Source organism: Nuphar pumila, chromosome 5, assembly GCF_984573655.1.
Source record: "Nuphar pumila chromosome 5, dmNupPumi1.hap1.1, whole genome shotgun sequence".
Classification (NCBI taxonomy): domain Eukaryota; kingdom Viridiplantae; phylum Streptophyta; class Magnoliopsida; order Nymphaeales; family Nymphaeaceae; genus Nuphar; species Nuphar pumila.
This window is the reverse complement of record NC_143253.1, coordinates 35,722,683-35,746,679: the sequence shown is the minus strand read 5'-3', so window position 1 is coordinate 35,746,679 and position 23,997 is coordinate 35,722,683. Positions and strand designations below refer to the sequence as shown.

General features: G+C 35.5%; 1 protein-coding gene across 1 annotated transcript in view; it reads left to right on the top strand.

The window, feature by feature from the left end:
- Window positions 1-19,113, top strand: part of LOC149837364 (nucleoid-associated protein At2g24020, chloroplastic-like) — a 30,734-nt gene extending 11,621 nt beyond the window's left edge. Inside the window, exons 3-7 of the mRNA XM_090005996.1 lie at window positions 2,046-2,146; window positions 2,233-2,272; window positions 10,909-10,980; window positions 18,612-18,668; window positions 18,746-19,113. Of these exons, the coding sequence (XP_089862122.1) occupies window positions 2,046-2,146; window positions 2,233-2,272; window positions 10,909-10,980; window positions 18,612-18,668; window positions 18,746-18,820 (345 nt within the window). The 3' untranslated portion in view covers window positions 18,821-19,113. The remainder of the gene's footprint in view (window positions 1-2,045; window positions 2,147-2,232; window positions 2,273-10,908; window positions 10,981-18,611; window positions 18,669-18,745) is intronic.
- Window positions 19,114-23,997: the final 4,884 nt, after the last annotated feature.

Sequence of the window (23,997 nt, the reverse complement as noted above, 5' to 3'; positions counted from 1 at the left end):
GAAGGCATATAGTCAAGAATACGAGATTGACTATGAAGAAACATTTGCCCCTGTGGCCCGAATGGTCACTGTCAAATGCCTCATCACCGTTGCCTCAATTTATAAATGAAATATCTATCAAATGGATGTCAAAAATGCCTTTTTAAATGGTGATCTGAATGTAGAAGTATATATGGATGCCCCACCTAGAATGAAGACTCCCAAAGGTAAAGTGCTTCATCTTCAAAAGCACTGTATGCTTTAAAACAAGCCCCCAAGGCTTGGTATGATAGATTTAATTCTATATGTGGATGATGTGCTAATAACTTAAAGTGATACTAAAGGACTTAAAAGCATAAAATCAATCTTAAAGGATAGATTCAAAATGTCTGATTTGAGATTTCTAACCTATTTTTGGGTATTGAAGTAGCATACTCTCATAGAGGGTATTTTTTATCTCAAACTAAGTTTTCCAATGAGATTCTTGATAGGTCAGGTATTACTGATGCTAAAGTTTATGAAACTCCTGTTATAGTAGGAGCCAAAATGAAAATTGATGATGACATTTCTCTCTCTGATCTCACTCCCTATAGGCAGTTTGTGGGATCACTGATATATCTGAGTATTACTAAACCAGATATTTCTCATGCAGTTCATACTACAAGTCAATTTTAACATGCACCAATATCGGTTCACATGAGTGCCATTTTGCGGATCATCAGATACGTAAAAGGTACACTAAATAAGAGAGTATTCTTATCCTCTTCTTATGAATTAAAATTAATTGCTTATACTGACTCTGACTGGAGAGGTGATCCAAATAACTGTCACTCCACTACTGGTTTTTGTGTGTTTTTGGGAGACTCGTTGATCTCATGGAGATGCAAGAAACAACAAAAAATGTCTTTATCCTCTATTGAAGCTGAATATCGAGCCATGACAACTACTACCATGAAAATTGTATGGATTCATCAGTTATTAGAAGATATGGGGATCAATGTTGAAGGGCCCACCAAGCTATCTTGTAACAAGAGTACAATTTATATTGCCAAAAATCATACATTTCATGAGCGGACTAAACACATTGAGATAGACTGTCACTATGTTCGAGAATCATATCTCAAAAGAGTCATAGATCTTCGTATATAACTTCAGAACACCAGTTGACAGATTTCTTCACCAAAGCTTTGTGTTCTTCGCGGTTTAACTTCCTTCTTGGCAAATTTTTTGTAATCATGCCCTGAGTTTGAGGGGGGGGGGTGTTAAATTGTAATCCATTATCATTGTAATGCCCATATATATTTTATATATATAAAGAAAGATACATATACATATATATATGTATCTATCTAATTATATATATAAATATATATCTGCCATAGGGGTATTTATGCATGTTCTATCTTTTGAATATGTTTATACATTTTTTATTTTTATTTTTTTTCTTTTTTTATTTTTAATTCTTTACTTTGTGTACCTTGGGGGGCCCACATATAGTCGTTGGGCCCCTCCAACGGTCACATTTGTGACCGTTGGAGGGGCTCCAACGACTACATGTGGAGCCCCTCCAAGGCCCACCAAGTGCTCTATAAATTGAGCCCCTCTCCCTTGTATTTTCTTATGGCTTTGGGTCAAAGCCAAAGTGTTCAATAAAGTTTTATTCTTTAATGCATTTGTGAGATTGATTGAGTTGTGCTTTTGTGCACAGTGTTCTAAGTCTTCTTATTGTGCATGTGTGCACTTGTCTTTCATCAAGAATATTGGATCTTGATCATAGTATCTTGTTGAAGATACTTTCACACACACATAGTATACAAGAACTATACTTTGGAAGTTCAGATGAACATTAAATTACTTGATCATATCATGATCCATAATTGAAACGTTTCGCTTCTTTTCTTTTGTAAAATTTCGATAATTGTTGATTATGTGGAAAATTGAGTTTTTACAATAAATGTTTTCCTATCATGCGAGTTTACATTTTTCTTTTTGTATTGTCATTTTATTTTTTAACTAATACTAGTGATCAAAAATTTGTTTTGTGTGTCTCATGCATGTGTTTGCAGGCAGGTTTGTTTGGAAATATGCAAGGCCTGTATGAGACTGTGAAGAAGGCTCAGATGGTTGTCCAGGTTGAGGCAGTGCGTGTTCAAAAGGAACTTGCTGCGTATGTGTCATTTGTGTAGTTCTAATTTACTACTGTGACCGTCTTTTTCATTTTCTTGAGATGGCTTGGGTTTGTCTGTTTTACAGTGCAGAATTTGATGGCTATTGTGAAGGTGAGCTCATTAAGGTATGCCTAATGTTTGGACGTTATCTTTGTTTGGGAGAGAGAGAGATTATATACATGCACGTGTGTGTTGTGTTGCAGTTTAGTTATCTGCTGAAAGTATCGAACATTATAAATAAATCAATGGTGCTGGATGTGTACTTGTGTCATGAATGTAGGATCATTTGAGTGTGTAAAGTAAACTAGGATATGCCGTTATTTGTGTAAAGTGAACTATGATAGTGTGATGTGTAGAGGAAAAGTTAATCCATGTGTATCAGGAGAAAAGGTGTGAGTGCAAAACAAAGTAGGATGTTATTAACATTTGACAAGTGCAAAACAAAGTAGGATGTTAATCCACAAAATAATCTTTATTGCCTTAAATGAAAAGTAAATAAAATGTGCTACCCTCTGCGGAGGGCTTAAACAAAAATAAAAAGAATTATTACAACCCCACTTAATCAAATGGCCTGTGGCCCAAAAAAATAAAAATAAAGAAAGAAAAAATCTGCAGGGCTCTTTTCTTTCGCGATCTAGCTTCTTTTCCTTCGCAGGGGCACTACCCTCACGATAATGGTCCCTTCGCGCACACGGAGAATTACCTGCAAAACATGAAATGGAAAAACACAAAACAAAAGAAAAGAAAAATGCAGAAACCGATTTCTAACTAATGAAGGTTAGTTACAAAAGAATTAAAATCAACTAAATCTAAACTAACTATTCAACATAATCTAACTAACTAATATGTAACAAACTAAAGATTCTAACTAACAAATTGCAAAACAAATCAAAACACACTAAACTAACTAACTATGAAATGCTAGCTTAATAACTAATTAATAAAAACGTTAAAATAAGTTAACTAACTGATGATGTAAAGCAATAAAATAAATTCTGATCTAACGACAATGAATGATTAAAATAATAAAACTATGAAAAATATTTAAAATCTAAAGTAAACTAAATAACTAAAACATGCTTGCTACAGTCAAAGAAAATTTTAATTAACATCAATCACGCTGGATTGCGTGAGACACTGATGACCTGAAACACGCCCAATCAGTTAGTGCGTGATCTGATCAGCCACACGGTCTGCTGAAGGCGTTCCCGCGTAGAAAGGATTTATTTTGAACAACGTGTTCGTTGGTTTCTCGCAGACCGAGATTCTTTTTTTTTTCTCAGATCAGCAACAATGTTTAGAAACCTTAGATCCACACTACATCTATCAAACACGCTATCCTGCTTGATTTTGAAAGATCACGTGAATAACAGTATTCATCGAATTTGTCAAAGAAAAAAGAATCTTTGTGCTAACTCTTTTTTGACAAAACTTCATACTTTGTTTTTGATGAATTTTTCTATAAAAGCCTGAAAGCATGTTTTAGTATTATGAATTATGTAATATGTTATTTATATATGTATGTGTTATTATGCTTCTTGGAAAGGTTGAAAGCATATTTTGTTGATTATGCTGAATATGTTATGAATAATTGAAATATATATATATATATATATATATATATATTGTGTGTGTGTGTACAATTATATATAGGTATATTATAGTTATGTATATTAATATATTTTGTGAAAGCATTAGTAATTTTATAAAGGTAATGCTCCTTGAAATATAGAGTTTATCATTTTTAAAATCATAGCATCTAAATCCTTTCTGGTTTTCACCGTAACCAAGAAAAACACAAAGAATGGCTCATGGAGAAAGTTTGCCATTTTTATTTGTAAGGACAAAACATTTGTACCGAAAAATTCTTAGTCTAAAATAATCAGGAGTGATTTTAGAAAGTTTTCATAGGGAGAAATGTTTTAAATTTTTGTTGAAGAAGTCGATTTATGAGATAAACAACAGTAAGTGCAGCTTCAGCCAAAAAGTATTTTGAAAGTTTTCAAAACTTCATGTTTGTGCCTAAAAAAGTAAATCCAAGTGAAACAAGAGTAATCATCTATTGAGTACAACCCCATATGTCCGAGTGAATTAATTCAAGTGGTTTGGAAGCAAAAAATGTTCTTTTAATAAGGATTTGCTTTCATTTTCCCAAGAATGCAATCAAAACATTGAATCTTTTCATTACAAATTTTTCTCAAGTGAGATACATTGGATAACTTAGGGATGCTAGGGTGACTTAGTCTTTAATGCCAAAAAAAAATATCCAACTTTTGTGCATTGAGACAAAAAGTATATTTGGGAATGATCAACAGGTCCATGCAGTAGAGATCTCCTTCTCTATGCCCTTTCCCAATCTGCATCGAGGATTGAAGATCTTGTACCAAACATTGGTCAGATGTGAAGGAGATACTATAACCATGATCGGTAATTTGGGAAACTGAAAGAAGATTCAAATTAGGTTTTGGAACAAATCTGACTTCTGGAATAGAAAAACTTTAATTTTTAAAATTTTCAATTCTTTTGATATCAAGAGAGGATCCATTCGCGGTAAGGACATTAAATCTACTTGAATTACCACTATAATTAGATAACACAAAATTATTGGAGGTCATATGGAAGGAAGCATCGGAATCTATGAGCCAAGAGATCTTATTGAGAGACGAGGAAGAGGAGACCGTAGCATCAGTAATGGAGGATGAGCTTTTAAGGAGCTGTTGAAGAACTTTCACTAGTTGGGACAAAGACATGCTTCCAACAAATTTTGGATCTCTACTGGTAGTGTATTTATCTTCTTGAGAAGATTCTAGAGTAGCTACTATTTTCTTGTACCTTTTCCTTGAATTTAGGGCAATAAGGCTTGATGTGCCTTGGTTCTCCATAGTTATGGCAAATGATTTTTTTCTTTCTTCCATCGTTTCTCCCATCATTGCTTCGTTGGTTCCTAAAGTTATTTCTATTGAAATGAAGAGGCTTGTAAAAGTGAGTGTTGGCTCTGGGTTTAAAAGCCGCCAACACATTATCTTTGATCTCCTTCGATTTGCTCATAGATTTTAGCCTTGTTTCTTTCGTGCAAACTTGGGCTAAAATCTCGTGCAACGGTGGAAGCTCCTCGTGCTTATGGTGGATGATGTTTCTCCGAACTTGCTCAAACTCAGGTCTTAGGCTTCTCATGAATTGAAAGAATTGCTCCCCAAGGATTTGATTTTTCATACGGCGAGCATCGTTGGGACTATCCCAAATTGGCTCCATCTTAGCTATTTGGTCCCATAATCTTTTGAGAGTTTTATAATACTTTTCAACACTCTTCTCCCTTTGTTTACAATTATAAATTTTGTCTTGCAATTCCCATTTATGGGCGTCATCATTTTTGAGTGTAGGTTTGTTTAATAAAATCCCATGCTTCATCGGCCCTCTCAAAGTTCAATATATTTTCACACGGTTCTTCACACATACTTCCCATAAATAGGGACAAAACTCCAACTTCCCATGCTTTAATGTCCTTTTTGTAGTCCAAAAGAGTCTTTTCTCTCTCGTTTCCCTCAAGGGTTTCTTCTTTGTCAACTCCATTGTCTCCACAAATGGATTTAGTGAGAATAGGTTGAGGTTCCGGTAAGGAGCCATCAACATATTTTCACAAATCTTTGCATATCAAAATCTGCTTAATAACAGTTGCCCACATATTATAGTTTTTCCCATCAAATTTGATGGGAACGGTAACCACTTCTTTTTTGGTCATCATATCAAGAGAGAAGGGAGAAGAGATCAAGGTAAAGAGAAGTGGTTGATGAAGTGCATTCCAAAGCAATGAAGTTCATGAACACTCGTTCCTCTCACGTACTTTTGAGTGGATGCTCCTTCACCTTTTTCACTTCCAAGATGCCTCTAGCTATGATGCCATGTAATGAAATACAAAAAGAACAATAGGATGCCACTAATGGGCAAGAGACGAGGTAAAAAATATAAATCCTTGTTAGAATAATTTGCTTAAGACAAGCATACATTGAGGGAAGGGGGAGATCTCCTTTATATACAATAACGAAGCTCAGTAGAGCTGTTCGGATGCAAACGGCTAGAAATAGAGTTGTTGGGAGCTCCTAACAGCTCTATTTGGTCATTGACCAAATAGCCCCTATGAAAAGGGAAAAAAAGAACATAAAAAATAAAGAAAAGATGAATGTGCCCTAATGGGCACAGTCTATTACAGTTGACTGAAATGACAAAAATACCCCTAATAGGTATTACCTATTACATCTTTGTAAATACACACACACATTATATATATATATATATATATATATATATATATTGTGTGTGTGTGTGTGTGGAGTAAAATCATAGTTTTATTTTTTCTCACATCTAACACTGTAGATGTGATCTATAGGTTTTGTTTAGTGGGAACCAGCTTTTGGATCTTCGGAATCTGACCTGTATACAGGTTTTTCCGGTGATCTAAAATCAATGGCTATGAAGGTACCAGTTTTTCCCGACTCATAAAATCATGTTTGTTCATCGAAAAAACATGTTCCAAGAGTCGATTCCCACTAAATCGATCATGCTTAACACATTTAATGGTTCAGATCTATCATATAGGGCAGAACGAGAAATGAAGCCTAATATGTTCAGTTCTCATATATGTGTGTGTATACACATAAAGTATATATATATACTTCAACACATTGGTATTAGAGAAACTCAAAGAAGTTCAATAGAAAACACAAGTTACACAACAGGGAAAGGAGAAAAACAGTTTGTTAACTCAGTTTTCTTCCTGGTATCCATCCAAGATTCATCTTGCAGCGATTCCTGTGCATCAAATTGATACTATCAGATGTTCAGAATAGAGGGACCAGTAAAATCAAAGGATGAAGATGCTGGCATTGGGACCACGGTGTATCATCAAATACTCACTCTCAGGCAGTGAGTTGAACTTATTATGAATTCTTCAACTAGGACTGACCAAGGGCTCTATCCAATCGAGGGGCATACACCTTCCTTTCATTATTTTATATTTGAGTCTAGTTATTTTTTGGTTCTAGGTATTTCTCACTAATTTATAAATAACTTCTAACTTCAGTGACGATGTAACTTCGAAATTGGACTTACACCACAACTGAACTTGGACCATCTTTGAGTAGAATAATTAACCATGACTTCTTTTCAGAATGCCTAATTTGGACGTGTCAATACTCATCGTCTGAAACCTCAGAATGCTTAAGTGTCTGCATGTGCATTAGCTTATGTTGATCAGGTTTGTCCACAAGAAATTTTGTTCTAGATCTCAGTCCATGCTTAGACAGGACCCAGTTGGACTAAGGTTGAAGACTTCAGGAGTTTGATCAAGACCTGTCAAGCCATGCTTCTAAGGACTTTAGGGTTCCTATGATGGTTCTCAATGTGTCAATTAAAAGGTTAGCTGTTGGTTGTCTTGGATTGAGGAAAACATGCAAACAAATATAAAACCTTTCTAGTGCATAAAATGATGCTCATAATTTATGTTGGAAAAATGACAAATGGAATAATCACCTTTCAGCTTTGGAAAGTGGTTCTGGTTTTGCATCATCTAATGTTGCTATGTATACCTATCTGGCAGTTGGCCCAGATGGTATACCTATCGAGGCTTGGAAATGCTTGGGAGAGAAAGGTTTAGAATGGTTGACAAATCTTTTTAACAAGATTTGGCGGACTAATAAGATGCCTAATGAGTGGAGGAAGAGTACTTTGGTGCCTCTATATAAGAATAAGGGTGATATACAAGATTGCACAAACTATCGTGGTATAAAACTCATGAGTCATACTATGAAACTTTGGGAGAGGGTGATTGAGTCTAGGTTGAGGAAGGTTGTTATGATATCGGAGAATCAATTTGGTTTTATGCCTGGAAGATCTACTATGGAAGCTATACATCTTCTTAGACAACTTATTGAGAGAAATAGAGAGAGGAACAAAGATTTGCATATGGTTTTTATTGATTTGGAGAAGGCTTACGATAGAGTACCTAGAGACATTCTCTGGTGGACAATGATGAAGAAAGGTGTTTCTCTCAAGTACATTAGTATAATTAAAGATATGTATGAAGGAGTAGTAACCAATGTCCGCACTTGTGGAGGGGTGACAACCAATTTTCCTATAACGGTTGGGTTACATCAAGGATCTGCTTTAAGCCTTTTCCTATTTGCTATAGTGATGGATGAGCTTACGAGATCAATTCAAGAAAATGTGTCGTGGTGTATGTTGTTTGCTGATGATATTGTTTTGATTGATGAGTCTAGAGTTGGGGTTAATGCTAAGTTAGAATTACGGAGACAGACATTGGAAGCAAGAGGTTTTAAGTTGAGTAAGAGTAAGACAGAATACATGGAATGTCGATTTAGTAAGCAACGAAATAGAGATGGGAGTGTAGTGAAGTTTGGTGAGAAAGAAATACCGGTGGATGATTCTTTCAAATATTTGGGATCTATCATTCAAAAGTATGGAGAAATTGATGGAGATGTAAATCATAGGATAAAGGTTGGGTGGATGAAATGGAAGAGTGCAACTGGAGTGTTGTGCGATCATAGAATGCCATTGCGGTTGAAGGGAAAGTTTTATAGGACGACTATTAGGCCCGCTTTACTATATGGTACGGAATGTTGGGCTGCCAAGAGACATCATATTCAAAAAATGAGTGTAGCTGAGATGCGTATGCTGAGATGGATGTGTGGAAATACAATAAAAGATAAGATTCGGAACGAGGAGATACGTAAGAAGGTAGGCGTTGCACCCATTGAAAATAAGATGAGAGAGAATCGTTTACGGTGGTTTGGACATATTCGACGAAGGCCTAATGATGCTCCAGTTAGAAGGATGGAGAAATGGGAAAATATATTAGTTAAAAGAGGTCGGGGTAGGCCTAGGAAGACATGGATGGAGGTGATAGGAAAGGATATGAATGCTTTGAACCTCACCGAGGACATGGCATTGGATAGAAATGAATGGAGGAGAAGGATTCATGTGGAAGACCCAGAATGATTTTCTTTGTTGGTTCATATCGCCGACCCCAATTGTTTTGGGATGAAGGCGTAGTTGTTGTTGTTGTTTGTTGTTGTATTAGTAATTTTATACTTTTGTAATAAAAACATCTTATTAGTAAAAGAATTAAACATATTTTTATGTATATTTTGTGTACATTTTTATATTTTAATTGGGGTACCGACTAGTCTGTTTAGTCCCGCCTAGTCCTCGACTAGTCTTTTTAGGGGCCTACCAACTAGGCACCGCCTAGCGCTTTTGACTACATAGTATCAGATATGCAGGAAGTATAGCAACCTCAAAATGTGACTAACACATAATCTTGACAATTAATTTGATACAAGTACGGGCCAGCCTGAATTGAGAAGGTAAAAAAGAATTAGACATCCCATCGAGAGGTGGGTAAGTTATAAGAATTTTAGCATGGATCATCAAATGTTATTCATGCTAATTGACAAGCAAGAAGAGCCTACTTCCTACGTCCAAGTATCTTGAAATAAGAAGATTGAAGCTATGAATGAAGAGATGAGAGCATTGCATGAATGTCAAACGTGGGAGGTTGTAAAAAGGCATCTTGATAAAAATGTGGTAAGATCAAAATGGGTTTATAAAATCAAATATAAATTGGATGATTGTATTGAAAGGTATAAAACCTGGTTAATAGCAAAAGACTTTACTCACAAACATAGAATGGACTATGACGAGACTTTTAGTCCAGTGGTGAAGATGGGGACCATACAAATTATACTGTCACTTGCAATTGATCATGGTTGGGAATTAATGTCTACAATAAATCATATTTAACTTAGCTTGAAGTAAGCAGTTGTGTATTTTTTATGTATTTTGCACTAGTAAACTGTTACTGTGTGGAATAATATGAACAAAAGATCCTTTTTTTTGTTAGAGAAATTTGCTATGATATGCTAAAACAATGTGATAACTATTAAATAAGTTAAACAGGATGTGGTAAGCGAAAAATTCTGGTTGGGATGTGACATTATCCTTTCATCCTCATCTTGAATAGGCCCAAATGTTTTGCTTCTAGTGGTGGTTGAGCTATAGAAACATTGTTATGTGAAATTGTTATATAAAACTTTAGGTACCCAATGTCTATAGGCTGCCTGTATAACATAATATAGTCCTAGAGAGGAAGGACTATAAGTAGTCAATAGTTAGCTTCTAAGCTATGTCACACGGACTCGGCTCCAAGGTCGCCGCACCCGCGTCGACATGCACCGACACGGGTGCGGCTCGGACTCGGTCAACCCGACCCTGGGCGCACCCAGGGTCATTTTGGTCCATTTTTTGATTTTTTTTTTAAATTTTCTGGGCTACAGAATTTAAGGAAAAAAACCCTGAATCAGGCTTCACAACTCATCACCTGTCCCCTAATGGGCACAACTTTGATCGAGTCTTATATATATATATATATATATATATATATATATATATATATATATATATATATATATATATATATATATAGCCGAGTCCCCGTGTAATTTTTGAAATTGCGCCGCACCCGTGTCGCACCTGCACCCGCACCCATGTGACATAGCTTCTAAGTTATTAATGGTAGAAGTGCCCAAGAGCTTGCATGCTAGTATAGGCACTAAGATCCATGTGGCATATATGAAGCTGACTCCTTTTGATAATGTACTCTCAAGATGAAAGACATTCAACATTTTGTTTTCTTTGGCAGTACTTTCAGCAGATTTTTTCTCAGATTTCTAACAGGAGTCTCTTCCAGGTAACACTTTCTGGAAATCAACAACCTGTTCGTACTGAAATTACTGAGGCTGCAATGGAGTTAGGACCAGAAGTAAGTGATCTTTTATCTGTTCCTTCCCGACTGTCTTTGTTTCTCAATAGACATCTTTCTGGAAATATATCATAAAGTTATGGACTATGTAGTCGTACTATCATTCAAGATCTTGGATGTTTGGCAATATTTTCCTTCACAGAGCTAACCCCTGTGCAATTGAAAAAAAAGGAATTGTTAATTTTGCTGGTGTCAAACTGATCTTGTTAATTCATTTGTGTGAATCGATTAACTGTGTAAAGGATGGTTGTCTAACTGAACCTAGGCTCATTCTTGAGGCCTATGATTTTTTCAAACTAAAAGCACATCTTTTTTGTTTTCTCACCATTTTTACGAAGGCAACTGAACTTTTCTGTTCTTCCAACCTGCTATGATTAAATAAAATGTCACTGGTGGTTGTTGTGGCTTCAGTAAAATATTAGAATCCTGGTTTCATCTATACTATTTATAAAGGAGCTATGAGGGGCATTAGAGAGCAAAAAATTAGTTGTACTGTAACATAACATTTTAAAAATGCTGTAGGGAAGTAGTTTGGGTTGAATGTAATTTACTATTTTTTTTGTTTTTATAGTACCCACATCACACAACATTTTATAAATGACAAAATTGAGTTCTGTGATTTTTATTGTCATTTACTAAATTGATTGTGGTATAAACGTATTTTAATAAAGAGAAATTAGGAAAGCTACTTGCATGGGATTCTATGGATGAGAGAGAGCTATTTACATGGTATCCTATGGGAGAGAGAAATTAGGAAAGCTACCTAAATAGAGAACTTATGGACACGTAATATATATATATATATATATATATATATATATATATATATATATATATATATATATATAGAGAGAGAGAGAGAGAGAGAGAGAGAGAGAGAGAGAGAGAGAGAGAGAGAGAGAGAGCTTTACTCATCATATTTGATCAGTGTGTGTGTTTTACTCATCACGTTTGGTCTGTGTGGGTGTTTTACTCATCAGGTTTGGTCTTTGTGTGGGTGTGTGCCTGTACTTGACCCATTCATAAGGATGGACCATTTTCTAGTATTTTATTATGGAATCTTTATTTTGTGTAATAAATTATATTTTCTACTGCCATAATGAATTATATTTGCTAGTGGTGAGTTTGTGACTTTATGCATGCATGCATTTGGTATGGTACGCTTTTGTATTTTATTTGCAACCTTATTTGTAGGGTTTGTTAGTGTTCATATGATATGGTTTGAATGGAGCTAAACGGGATGTTCCTTTTCCATCTTCCTGTTGGTTCAAGCAGTAGCGGTATCAGAGGATGTCATATGCATTTCATGTCTGAGCCCTCCAACACTTGGGGCCATATTTGGAAATGATTGTGGAGGCCAGAAATGTGAAATGTGAGTGACATACAAGTTGGTTCCAGTTGGAGAAACGAACTTGAAGTGAGCTTTTGGCTCACTTTCTCCCTATGTCACATGGGTGCGGGTGCGACACAATTTCAAAAAATTCAGACACGGGGACTCGGCTATATATATATATATTTTTAAATATATATAATTATATATATAACAATAAATTAACATATAAAGATTGTAAATTTTAAAGCAAAAATAAAAAAACAATTCTTAACAACACAAACTTACCAAAATATAACACATAAAGAAGCTTGTGAGTGTGATAAACAACAAAACTTATCATAAATTTGCCTCATCGTCTGAATTTGAGGGAAGAACATGATCGATGTAGTCCATGTTGAGAGTATGCAAATTATGTTCTCCCTCCAAGTCAAAATCTTCTGGATTTACATCCCAATTCTTGGATGGTCCACAACTGCATCAAAAAATGACTATATTAGTATCTAACTTAAAACTTTGAATACAAATATTTAAATACAAACTTTGAATATAAAGAAAAAAAAATACCTATACTCTTTTTTGGTGCGGCGAGAAATTAATCGTAGATTAGAGTGAACATAAACCAAATCCTCTGCTTTTTTACTAGTGAGTTTGTTTCTTTTAATGTTGTAAATTTGAGCATATGTACTCTTTCACAACAAGATAATGTAGCAGGTTAGGATAATAACTTCATTGCAAGACATTGCAGATTTGGTGTCTCTGATCCATATGTTGCCCACCAATTAAGGGGATCTTCCTCGTCCCTTGCCACGAGTGCTGCTAAAGAATCAAATCTTCGAGTAGAAAACTTGCCAAATTCACTATTTACAACCTTAAACATGTGAGGATCATTAAAAAGTCTTCCCAAAATATCATTCTATTTTTTGATATCTCAGGATCTTCATTTGGAGAAACACGACCAACACCTGTTGTCAACCATTTTTTTGCATAGTATTTTGGATTGAGAGAGTGTGATATGCAATGCAAAGGTGTATTGCTTTTATCCCATCTTCTCACTAAAACTGAATATACATGATTGTAAAATTCAGAATCATCAAGTGCAATATCTTTCTTCTCATGTTTAAAAATGATACTTTGAACTTTTTCAATCATATTGTCCCACATTTCATAAATTCTCTGAAGCATGGGTACATCTCTGTCAACTTCTCTTAACATTTCCCAAATAGGCTCTGTAAATTCAACAAAATATGTAATTTTATCCTACCAAAAATCATCACAAATGCATTTTTTGATAGCTTGAGCCTTGACATCATCTTCAGTACTATAAAAATCCCAATCTTGATCAGCCACTATCATCATCAATGCATTCTTGAGTTGCTTAATTCTTTTCATCATAACAATGAGAGAAGCAAAACGAGTTTCAACAACTTTCAGTAACTTGAGATCAGAATGCCTATTAAATATAGAAAGGGCATGATGATGGTTTACAACAAAATTTCTAATATTTCGAACATCATGCTCTATTTCCTCAATCCATAAGCACATTTCATGTGCATGTGCATCATCTTTTAATGGATTGCATATACTCTTAAGTGCCAAATTTAAACTGTGTGCTGCACAAGGAGTCCAAAAAATATGTGAATATGTATCTTCACTTGCCAAATTCATTCTTGCACGACTGCAAACTGGAGTATTGTCAGTAATGATTTGCACCACACTTTCTTCACCCACTTTTTTTATCACTTCGACAAATAATCTCTTTAAATATTCAACATCTTTATACTCTCCAGATGCATCAACAATCTTTAAAAAGATTGACCCATTAAGTGAGTAAGCAATGAAGTTTATCAGTGGTCGCCTTTGTATATCAGTCCACCCATCAGAAACAATCGACACTCCATGTCGTTTCCATGCAAATTTTTGGGTCTCTAACAAGTCTTCAATTCTGTTTTTTTTCTTTGCAAGAATGACTGTTTTTAGTTTTTTTGAACTAGGAAGCACATAACCACTCAAATTACAATTAGCCAAATATGTAATCATTATCTTTCCAGTATGGACTTCTAGCTACATTAAAAGGAATTGAGCTTGAGTAAAAGAATCAACCAATCTTTTTATCAATTTCTTCTCTTGCCATGTTTTTGAATGATGCTTGTATTTTTTATTGCTTTCCATCTTTCTTTTATTTAAAATCTCTTCTTGTATATCACTAGCAATAGGAAAAGACAGATTAATCGAATCATTTCTGATCTCTGCAATTTTCTTCTTTTCAGCTTCCTCTTGTTCTTTCTTTAATTGCTTTAACATGTCTTTGTCAACCTTAGAACATGACCTAATTTCTTGACCACGAATATGCAAAAGATGTGCTTTCACACGCGTATAAGAACCTGTGAAAACAGTCTTACATAGATTACAATGAAACTGCACATTCCCACCACCACCACTAGCTTTTATCCCTTTTGTCACAAGCCTCCAAAGTGGTTGAGAATCTTCTAATTCAGGGTTAGAACTTGAACTAAATGTATTGACACTACTGCTAGAACTTGCCATTATATCTGAAAAGTGAAAACTAAAAAGAAAATAAGTAAATAAAATAGAATCTTCTAATTCAAGCCCCTGCTAAACCTTGTCGAGCCCCTCTTCTGCGAGTAGAGGGTGCAGGGAAGGGGGGGGGGCTGTCGAAAAATAAGAACGAGGCAGGGGCAGAGCCCACTGCCTCGTTACTTTTTCTGGCAGGGATGCCCGACAGGTGTAAGAAGGAGTGTGGGGGAAGGAGGGGGCTCGGCTGACAGGCCGAGCCGATCCTTGCCCCGCCGGACAGAAGGGAAACGAGGAGGGGCCGAACAAAATGGAAATGAGGAGTGGTCGAGCCCCTCCTCATTTCCCTTCTGTCCGACAGGGCAAGGCTCGGCCTGTCAGTCGAGCCCCCTCCTTCCCCCACTCCTCCTCCTTACCCCTACCGGATAAATGGGAAACGAGGAGGGGCCGAGCCCCTCCTCTGTGAATCGGAGGCACAGGGACCCCTCTTCTGCGAGCAGAGGGTGCAGGGAAGGGCTGCCAAAAAATGAGAACGAGGCAGGGGCGGAGCACCCTGCCTCGTTTTTTTTCTTCTGGCAGGGGGCGGAGGCAAGGGGCTCCTCCACCTGCCGGAAAATGAGGAAGGGGGAGCCCCCTGCCGGACGAAGAGGAGAGAGTGAGAATGGGGGGCATACCTGTTGACGGAGGAAAGGGGGAGGCGGTGGCTGGCGTCGCTTGCGGCTACGGTCGTCGGACTGGATCGCCGGCGTGAGGAAACTACAGGGGATGGGGAGAGGCAAAATCGACAGGGTAAGCCCCTCCCCCTGTCGTAAACCCCTTTTAGGGTTCGAAAGAAAATTTGGATCTGGGTCAGGTCCAGATCCGGACCCGACCCAGATCCAAAACATATTTCAAAAATCGATATTTTTGGACTCGGTCAACATTGACCGAGTCCAAAACGAGGACGGACTCGGCTTCGACTCGTTGACCAAGTTTGACTCAGCGTTGATCGAGTCCGGGCCGTGTCCTAAGCCGCACCCGTGTCGGGGTGTGTCGACTCGGGTGTGGCACCTCCCTAGCCGAGTGTGTGACATAGCTTTCTCCACATATTGCACCACTTCACCAATTCAGTAATCCCTTTATTCATGTTTAGCAGTTTTGCAGATGGAATGTACATACTGCAATCATGATTGAATGGGAGCATCATTGAGGAATTGAGTTTCTGAGCTTAAACAACATAGAAAGTTGGACAGGGCATATGCATGAACCAGAAATGTTTATTAGGAAAATGGTCTTGTTATTGGAGGTGAAGAAGTATGAGAGTGAGTAAAGTAGTGCATGCCATTGGAAGCCATCACAATGTTGTTTCAACAGGAAATGGAGAGAATGAGAATGAGAAAGGGATGCAAAGGAAAAAGACAGCCTCACTTGCAATAGGCATGCCCTAATGCTATTATATGCAACACAATATACATTGGGTTTAGAATACAAATAAATTACAAAGCATGCCATTACAATATAAAACGTGATTACGTGACCAGACACACGGATCTGGATCCAATCCAGATCCAATTACGCCTAATTACATTTTATCAATAATGGTTCTCGTAGCTCATGATATGATGGTGCTTTCATTCCAGGGCCAAATTTCCCTATTACCTCAATCATTGTCTGAAAACTTGGCAATCTTGCAGCATTGAATTCCATCCTAGCTTGGTAAAACCACCTACTGATACTCACATGCACGTTTCCTTTCTTCCTTATACCAGGTTGCTTTATCCTTGTAATCCCTATTGAATACTTTTTCTTCTCTAGATCGGTTCAAAAGTATCCATCTAGTGGTCCTTTAGGCTGTGGAGGTTTCAATTGGATGCCTCTACTTCTATTTCTGATCCTCCGCTTCCAAGCATATTAACTGATCTCTCATATACCTCAATTATTTCATTCTTTTCATCCTTCTTCCTTTTGGAAGCATTCTTGTAGTCTGAAACTTTTTTCTTGACCTTTGTGTTACTCTGCTACATGCCTTACAATTGCCTCCTATGCCAAGTCGATATTGCTTAATTCTGTATATCCTGCCAGAATATGTTCCAAGCAACACTCATCTGCACTCATCTCACTTCTGGTTCTGACGTGTGTTCATTAGAGATATGCCCATAAAATATGCATGAATATAGACAATAGGTCACATTTTTTTTCAATATGCAGAAACCTTAACTGGCTTAATAACGTTCCTCTCTCTTTCTCTCTCTAAATGTAGAACCAAGGGCATCAGTGATCTTGTTTTTTGCATCATTAACTTCCTTGCTTCCTAGACTGAATTTTGTCCATGGCTTAGTTCATATTCTTTATGTTTGTTCGTGTGAACAGTTTCTAAGATTAAAGAGAATTGTGAAAGATTTGATGGAATAATTTTGAAGCAGGTCAGGCAAAAAAAAGGGTCTTTTGAGGACAAGCTGTTGGATAGAAGTTGATCAAGAAAAGTGGATGACATCGTTACTTGGTTTGCTGGCTTGGAGTGAAAAAAATCTGTTTTGGACTATCCTGAGGAAGAAAATATTAGTGATCTGCGTCTCATGCAGTTGGATGTAGGTATTACCAAGTCCAACCTGTATGGATCTATGTTAATCAGAGACGGGTGGTGATCCATGTCAACTTGGATATCAGCCAACCAAATGCAAATCTGAATAGACAAATGGAAAAATGGATCCAACCAGTTGGAATCCTGTTAACAATGAATCCGGTACTTGGTTTAGAATGTACTCATTCAATCTTAACTTTAGAAAAGGCTTCATGGCAACAATTTCCGTTTGTAAGACACTTCTCAAATCTCATGTTGGGTTGAAAATAACCTTGTAGTTTCTGGTGTGCATTAGAGTCAGGTCACTCAGTTATTTGTCAGATCTACGAGAGTTTACAAAACCCAAGTAAATGGGTTTGGGCCTGTCAAGACATCCAACCTAATACCCATGCTGCTGATATCCCCAGAGACTACTTAAAGTGATGCAGGACAAGCAGAAATTTATTCCTAAAAAAGTGTTTATTTTTCTTATGTTCTGAGTGCAAACATTGAAAAGGACAAAAATATTAGGCATAGGAGGAAGGAAATAAAAGAAAAGAAAATAACATCGTAGGAAAAGGGAATAAGCAGACCTATAAAAGGGACATGCACAATATGGAAAGATTCAGGTGGGTGGTATTTGCAGGGGTCTGAAGTAAAATAAAAAGATCTGATCGTATGAAAGTGTTTGTGGACAGTTATCTTCTGGAGAAAGAAACAAAAAGAAAACCATTATTTTTTAACTAATTGCAACTCTAAAAAATATGCTTACTTTCATTCTTGTGTTGCATGTTTATCTGCGTGATTATTTTATGTGGTAATAGGTTGTCTGGCTTCCATCTGTTCATGCATTACTTCAGGTTGAAAGACTGCTTTTTGAATGTTTGTAATTGAACTTGTATGGTGATTTTCATGATAACATTGATCGTATGATATGACCAACGGATCATGTACTTTAATATTTGAGTTTTTATTTGTTTAAAATTATGCATATTACTCCTGTCAACCTGTATAATTTGATTTTTGTCAAATATTTTCAGTAGCCCTGTGGAACTTTAACAATTCTCTAGCGTTTAGACTACAGTTTAATTGCCACAAAATGTTTCCTAGACTAGTTCCACGAGTTTTCTTGCACATCCTGTTAGGCTTCTGTGTTTAGGAATCCAGCAATCTTTAAACCTATCTTGATTTTAGCTAGCCTCATTAACATCAGTTTTGTTTTTGCAGAAGCTCTCTCTTTTGGTGACCGAGGCCTACAAAGATGCACATCAAAAGAGCGTACAGGTGCAACTCAGATTCTTTTGATTGTTTTGGTGTGCTCTTCCTTTTTTTCAGCTAAACCCAATATGGACCATTCACAGGCTATGAAAGAGAGAATGAGCAATCTTGCCCAGAGCCTAGGCATGCCACCAGGCCTCAGCGAGGGGCTTAAATGATCAGTGTATGTCGATCTACTGGTGATGAGAGTTTCAATTTTGTATGCTGGCATTCCAAATTGGGCAAGCGCTCATTTTCCTCTGGTTTGGTTATTTTCTGAGTGCTGCATTCTCAAGTTTCCTAATGAGGGGAGGCATCGCTCTTTATTATCGCAAGGAAGAGTAAATTCAACATTATATTCTGTTTAGCAGCATCTTCTGAAAGCTTACAATTACTTGTTGCTCTCTCTCTCGCGTGCCCTCCCGCACGCTCTTAATTTGTTGGTGAAAAAGTTGCTATTTGGTCTTGTCAGTCAGGTGGACCTTTTGTGGTTGCCATTACTTTTAGGTCACCCGTTATCTATCTGGCTCTGTTTGCGGCGTATGGTTCAAGCGATGACCTTATGCGAGCTTGGTATTGACATATGCTCGTGCAATTATCATGACACTTTTAGTGCATATTGGGATGTATTCGCAATCTGGTACTGTGGTATTGGTTGTGGCCAAAATGGACTACTGTCTTGAATACTGGGGATTCAAGGTTATAAATTTTGGCAAAATGTTGGTCCCCTCTATCGAAGCACAATAAGCAAGAGAGAGAGAGAGAGAGAGAGAGAGAGAGAGAGAGAGAGAGAGAGAGAAAAGCACATAGAGGAAAACTTCATTCAATAGAGAAAATGAGAATACACTACAACATATGGGGTTCGTCCCTTTTTCGTTAATGTTCGACCTATTCTGGACCAACATGATCTTCTTACATTGACCATTACACTTTGGAATGATAAAATACAAAATTGCATCCATGCTTACATAGTAATACATTAAGGCAACTCATGTGCTGCCCACGTGTGACGCCAATGATTTTGACGTTTATTGGCCGGTCGATCTTTTAGTGATTGTTGGCAGGTTGTATATTACCTGCCATTTTCATTAATATATCACATCATTGCTTATTGATATTATTTTTTAACCATCCCACGAAACAGTGTATTTTTCTTTATTATTTTTAATAATTGACATTGATAAATCACATTACTATCTCTTTCTCTGCCAAAAAAGAAAGAAAAGAAAGAAATGTATATTTTTGAACACATGACACGACAAAAAAAAAAAGATATAGCTAGATGTTAAAAAAACTTCACCGTAGTAGGTAAAAATTGAGAAAAAGTATCAGGTATCCTTCATGGGCACATAACTTAACAAAAAGATGACATGTGATAAGACCCACAATAAGGAGTACTTGGCATAGGAAAATAACTGCATGTATCACAAAAATATGAACGAATTAGAAGGAACACGAAGAATAAAGATTAGGCTCATTAATGTCATCTTGTTGATTATTCATTGTCCTGATTGACAATGCAATCTTGTACATTAAAGTATTTACATAATACAATATGTTTATAGTAAAGATACTACAAATTACAAAATGATGCAAAGAGTAAAGACTGCCATTATCCAAGCCATTTTGTTGACTCATCGTTGACAGTACAATCTTGTTAGGCATGAGAGCTGATGATCAAAGTTGAGCCATGAATGAAGTGATTATGAGCCTGACCATATGCAAAAATGTGGGCACTGAAATCTCACTTAGGTTGCTAAGTGTGGTGTGTTGCAGAGATGAAAAGCCAGAGAGAAGCAAAATGTAAAGAGGCATGAGAGAGATAGACACAAAGAGAGTGAAATAATACAACAATGGAGTTTATAGTAAAAAAATAAAAATTTATGTAACAGAGTAATAATTGAGGAAAAATATGACCAAATTGATTGATTGTAACACTCAAGATTTTTTTTGATATTAAATAAATAAAGATGCATTTTTATGTCCAATATTGTATGAATTTTAAATTAAAATTTGTTTTTGGATCTCAGATAATATCATTAATTGATCTAAATTCTAATGCTTGAATCCAATATGGTTTTAAATTAATACATTGGATTTTGACTCTTAAATTAAGAGTTTGAGTTAAAAATTAATTAATGCTAATTGGATTTTGTTATCATTGCAAAATTTTATTTTTTCAAGTCAAACCGACCGTTGAAAAAGATTTTGAAAATAACTCGCCTCCGTTTTAAAATGCAGGATAATTCTGAAGAATGAGACTCGCCTGTCGGTACGAGGTTCAACCGTTCCTGGCACCTTCACCAGGGGTAATTGAACCAAGGATCAATCATGTACTTTGCTTTACTCAACTTGTCTAAATCGATGTTCTATTTCTTAAATGCACAAAGAATCATGCATGTGCTATGACTTAGAGAAATTTTTGATTGAAAATCATGATGTATGCTTCAAAGATTTGAAATACTTGAAAAATTCTTGAAAAAAATGACACTTTGAAAATCGTGAATCACGATAAGAGCACCTTTCTGAGGAAAAAGGAATGTCGATTTATGAGAAATCCAAGTGTTTTAGTAAAATTGATTTATGAGGAATTTCAAATGACTTTGGAGAAACTTGATTTCTCTGAATTAGAACTTTGAAGCAAAGAATCTAACTTAGAAAATCATAGATTGAATTTGAGAAAGTACTTGAAAATTCCTTGAAAGAACCAAGGGTTTTGAGAAAGTCAATTTTTGAGGAAAATCTAGCATTTTTGAGAAAAATCAACTTCTTTGAAATGAAATTGGAAAATAAGTCAAAAGAAGGGGGCGTGTAGTCCTGTGAAACTTTTATTTTTATGATGCAATATAAACCTAAATGATGTATGAATATGATTTTGAGAAAAGATTTCTAAAGATTTTTGAGAAAATTGTTTGGAAAAGAGAGTTTATGTGCCTTATAGAACTTTAATGAAGTAAATTCGCGTCATATCCCTGACTATGACCACAGATATGAATTGAATACGTCTCATTTGATTCTAAAAGGAGAAAAACATTTATAAAAGATTGAAATATGCAATGGTTTTTGAAGATAGCCTAAGAGTGTAGGCTGACTGTGGCTTAAAAGGAGATGATAAATCTGGATTTTGTTCATATTCTGACTATGGCCATAAATACGAACTTAATCGAGTTTATCAACTCCCTAGAAGCTAGTGCACGTGCCATTCATGTAGACCATGGTAATTTTGAATATGTATAAATCATCATCCATCACATATTGGCCTTATTATAAAATTAAATTATATACACATGCAAACCCTATTCTAAACAGGATTTTAAATTCTTATTCCAAACTTACAATTAATTTACATCACTAATTGAATTTAAACAAAGGAAAATAAAAGAAAATACAATCTTGAATATCCATGCAAAACTAAAAAAATTGTTAGTCACAAAAATGTTAGCTTTTCTGAATTTATCCAATAATATCTAGAAATTATTGGATTTATCTGGATATAAGCTTTTTTCTATGTTTTCCTAAGATAAACATGATAAAATATGATATAAAATTAAAGAAATAATGAAGCTAAACAACTTTGCAATTCGGAATTTGGGAAAAATTGATAAAAATATCACTGAAAACAAGACTATGGCCTTGAAATCAGGGTTTTCAAAAAATATTTTGGTAAAATCTTGGATTTAGGGCTAAAAAAGATTCAAATCAAAGCCAAATCGAATATGTAACATCCTAACATGATTATAATCATAAACAAACCCTAAAAATATAAATTGTTTTACAAAAAAATTTGAAATATCACAAAATCATGATTTTTGCCAGTGTTTCGCTCAAATCAGGACTTCGTGAGCACCTTGTTTTTGCAATTTAATCAAACCAAGCCTCAAAAGAATTTCAAAATTAGTAAAAATTAACACATGCACTTATGATAACCCTAAAATTAAACTGAAATTGAAAAAAAATATTTTTGATATTATTTTAATACAAAAATTGAATAAAACCCTAAAATATACGATTTTGCCCATGTGCAAGTACCTATTACAGTGTCAGACCCGAATCAATAATCAAATCACCATAGAATTTCATAAAATTATACAAAGATATACTAGACAAAAAAATAGAGATTTTCCTTTTTACAGACCAAAAAAATCATCTCCGGTTAGGAAGATATTGTTCCGGCAATATACGATCAGTTGTAACAAATATAAAACATATCAAAACAGGTACTTTTGGTTTTGGGTATAAGGAAATATAGAAAATCATATTAAAAAATTATAAAATTTTAGAAGTAAATAGAAAACACACAGAGAAAGACTTTAGTTTTTACAGATTGTCAATCACATCTCCGGTTAAGGAAATACGATCAACACAAGTTGACTTAAGGTTTAAACAAAGTGTAACAAGCTCTGAAAAACCGATTCTACTTTCTGACATAGGAAAAATAGCAAATAGAAACATAAAAATATGAAAAATTTATAGTATATACTAGACATCAATTCAAAGTCATTGCAACTTACGGATTGTAAATTAGATCTTGAATGACAGAAATATCGCCTCTGCAAGTTGTTCCTGAATCTTAATAGCGATTTTACGGTTTGAAAAATAGGGTTCAATTTTCTATTTTTTTGACAGAGTTCTAGATACCAAAATAATATGATTTTTTTTACAGAGCATCACTGACAAATCTGTGAACTAACCCCAAAAAAATATGATTTTTACAACAAGGATTTACCCATGAAATAATATGATTTTTACAGCTCCGGGATCAAAACACATGGATATTCAATAAAACACTAAAAACCTTAATTTAAACATGAAAATTAATGAAAAAAATATGCAAACAACATAACAAAATTGGACTTGATGCTTTAATGATCAAAATACACATTAATACAGTGAAATAAAATAAAAAAATTAGGGGAAACATGGTTAGAACTTGATTTGGCCTTCGAAAGAGGGATTCAACCTATTTAACGGGCGAATCTCATATTTTATTTGGCAAAAACATAAAAAATAAGATTCTAAACTATTTTAATGGATTAAAAACATGAAATAAGGCATAGAACAACAATAGATCATGTTCTTGATTTTGTTTTAGGGTTCTTGAAGGCAAACCATGCTTGAAATCCATAAACAAGGGGGCGCCAATGGTAGAATTTATGAAATAAACATAAAAAAAATAAAAACCATGAAAGAAAATATAAAATTTCACCTTAGGTTGCTGCAACTTCAATGGAGGAAGGAGAGGATGCTGGGAGGGGAGAGAGGCCACAAAAAATGAGAGAGAAAAGAGAGAGGAAAATATCCCCTTTGACCCTTGCCTTTGGTCCCCTTTTATAGCTTTTGAAAACACCTTAATTAG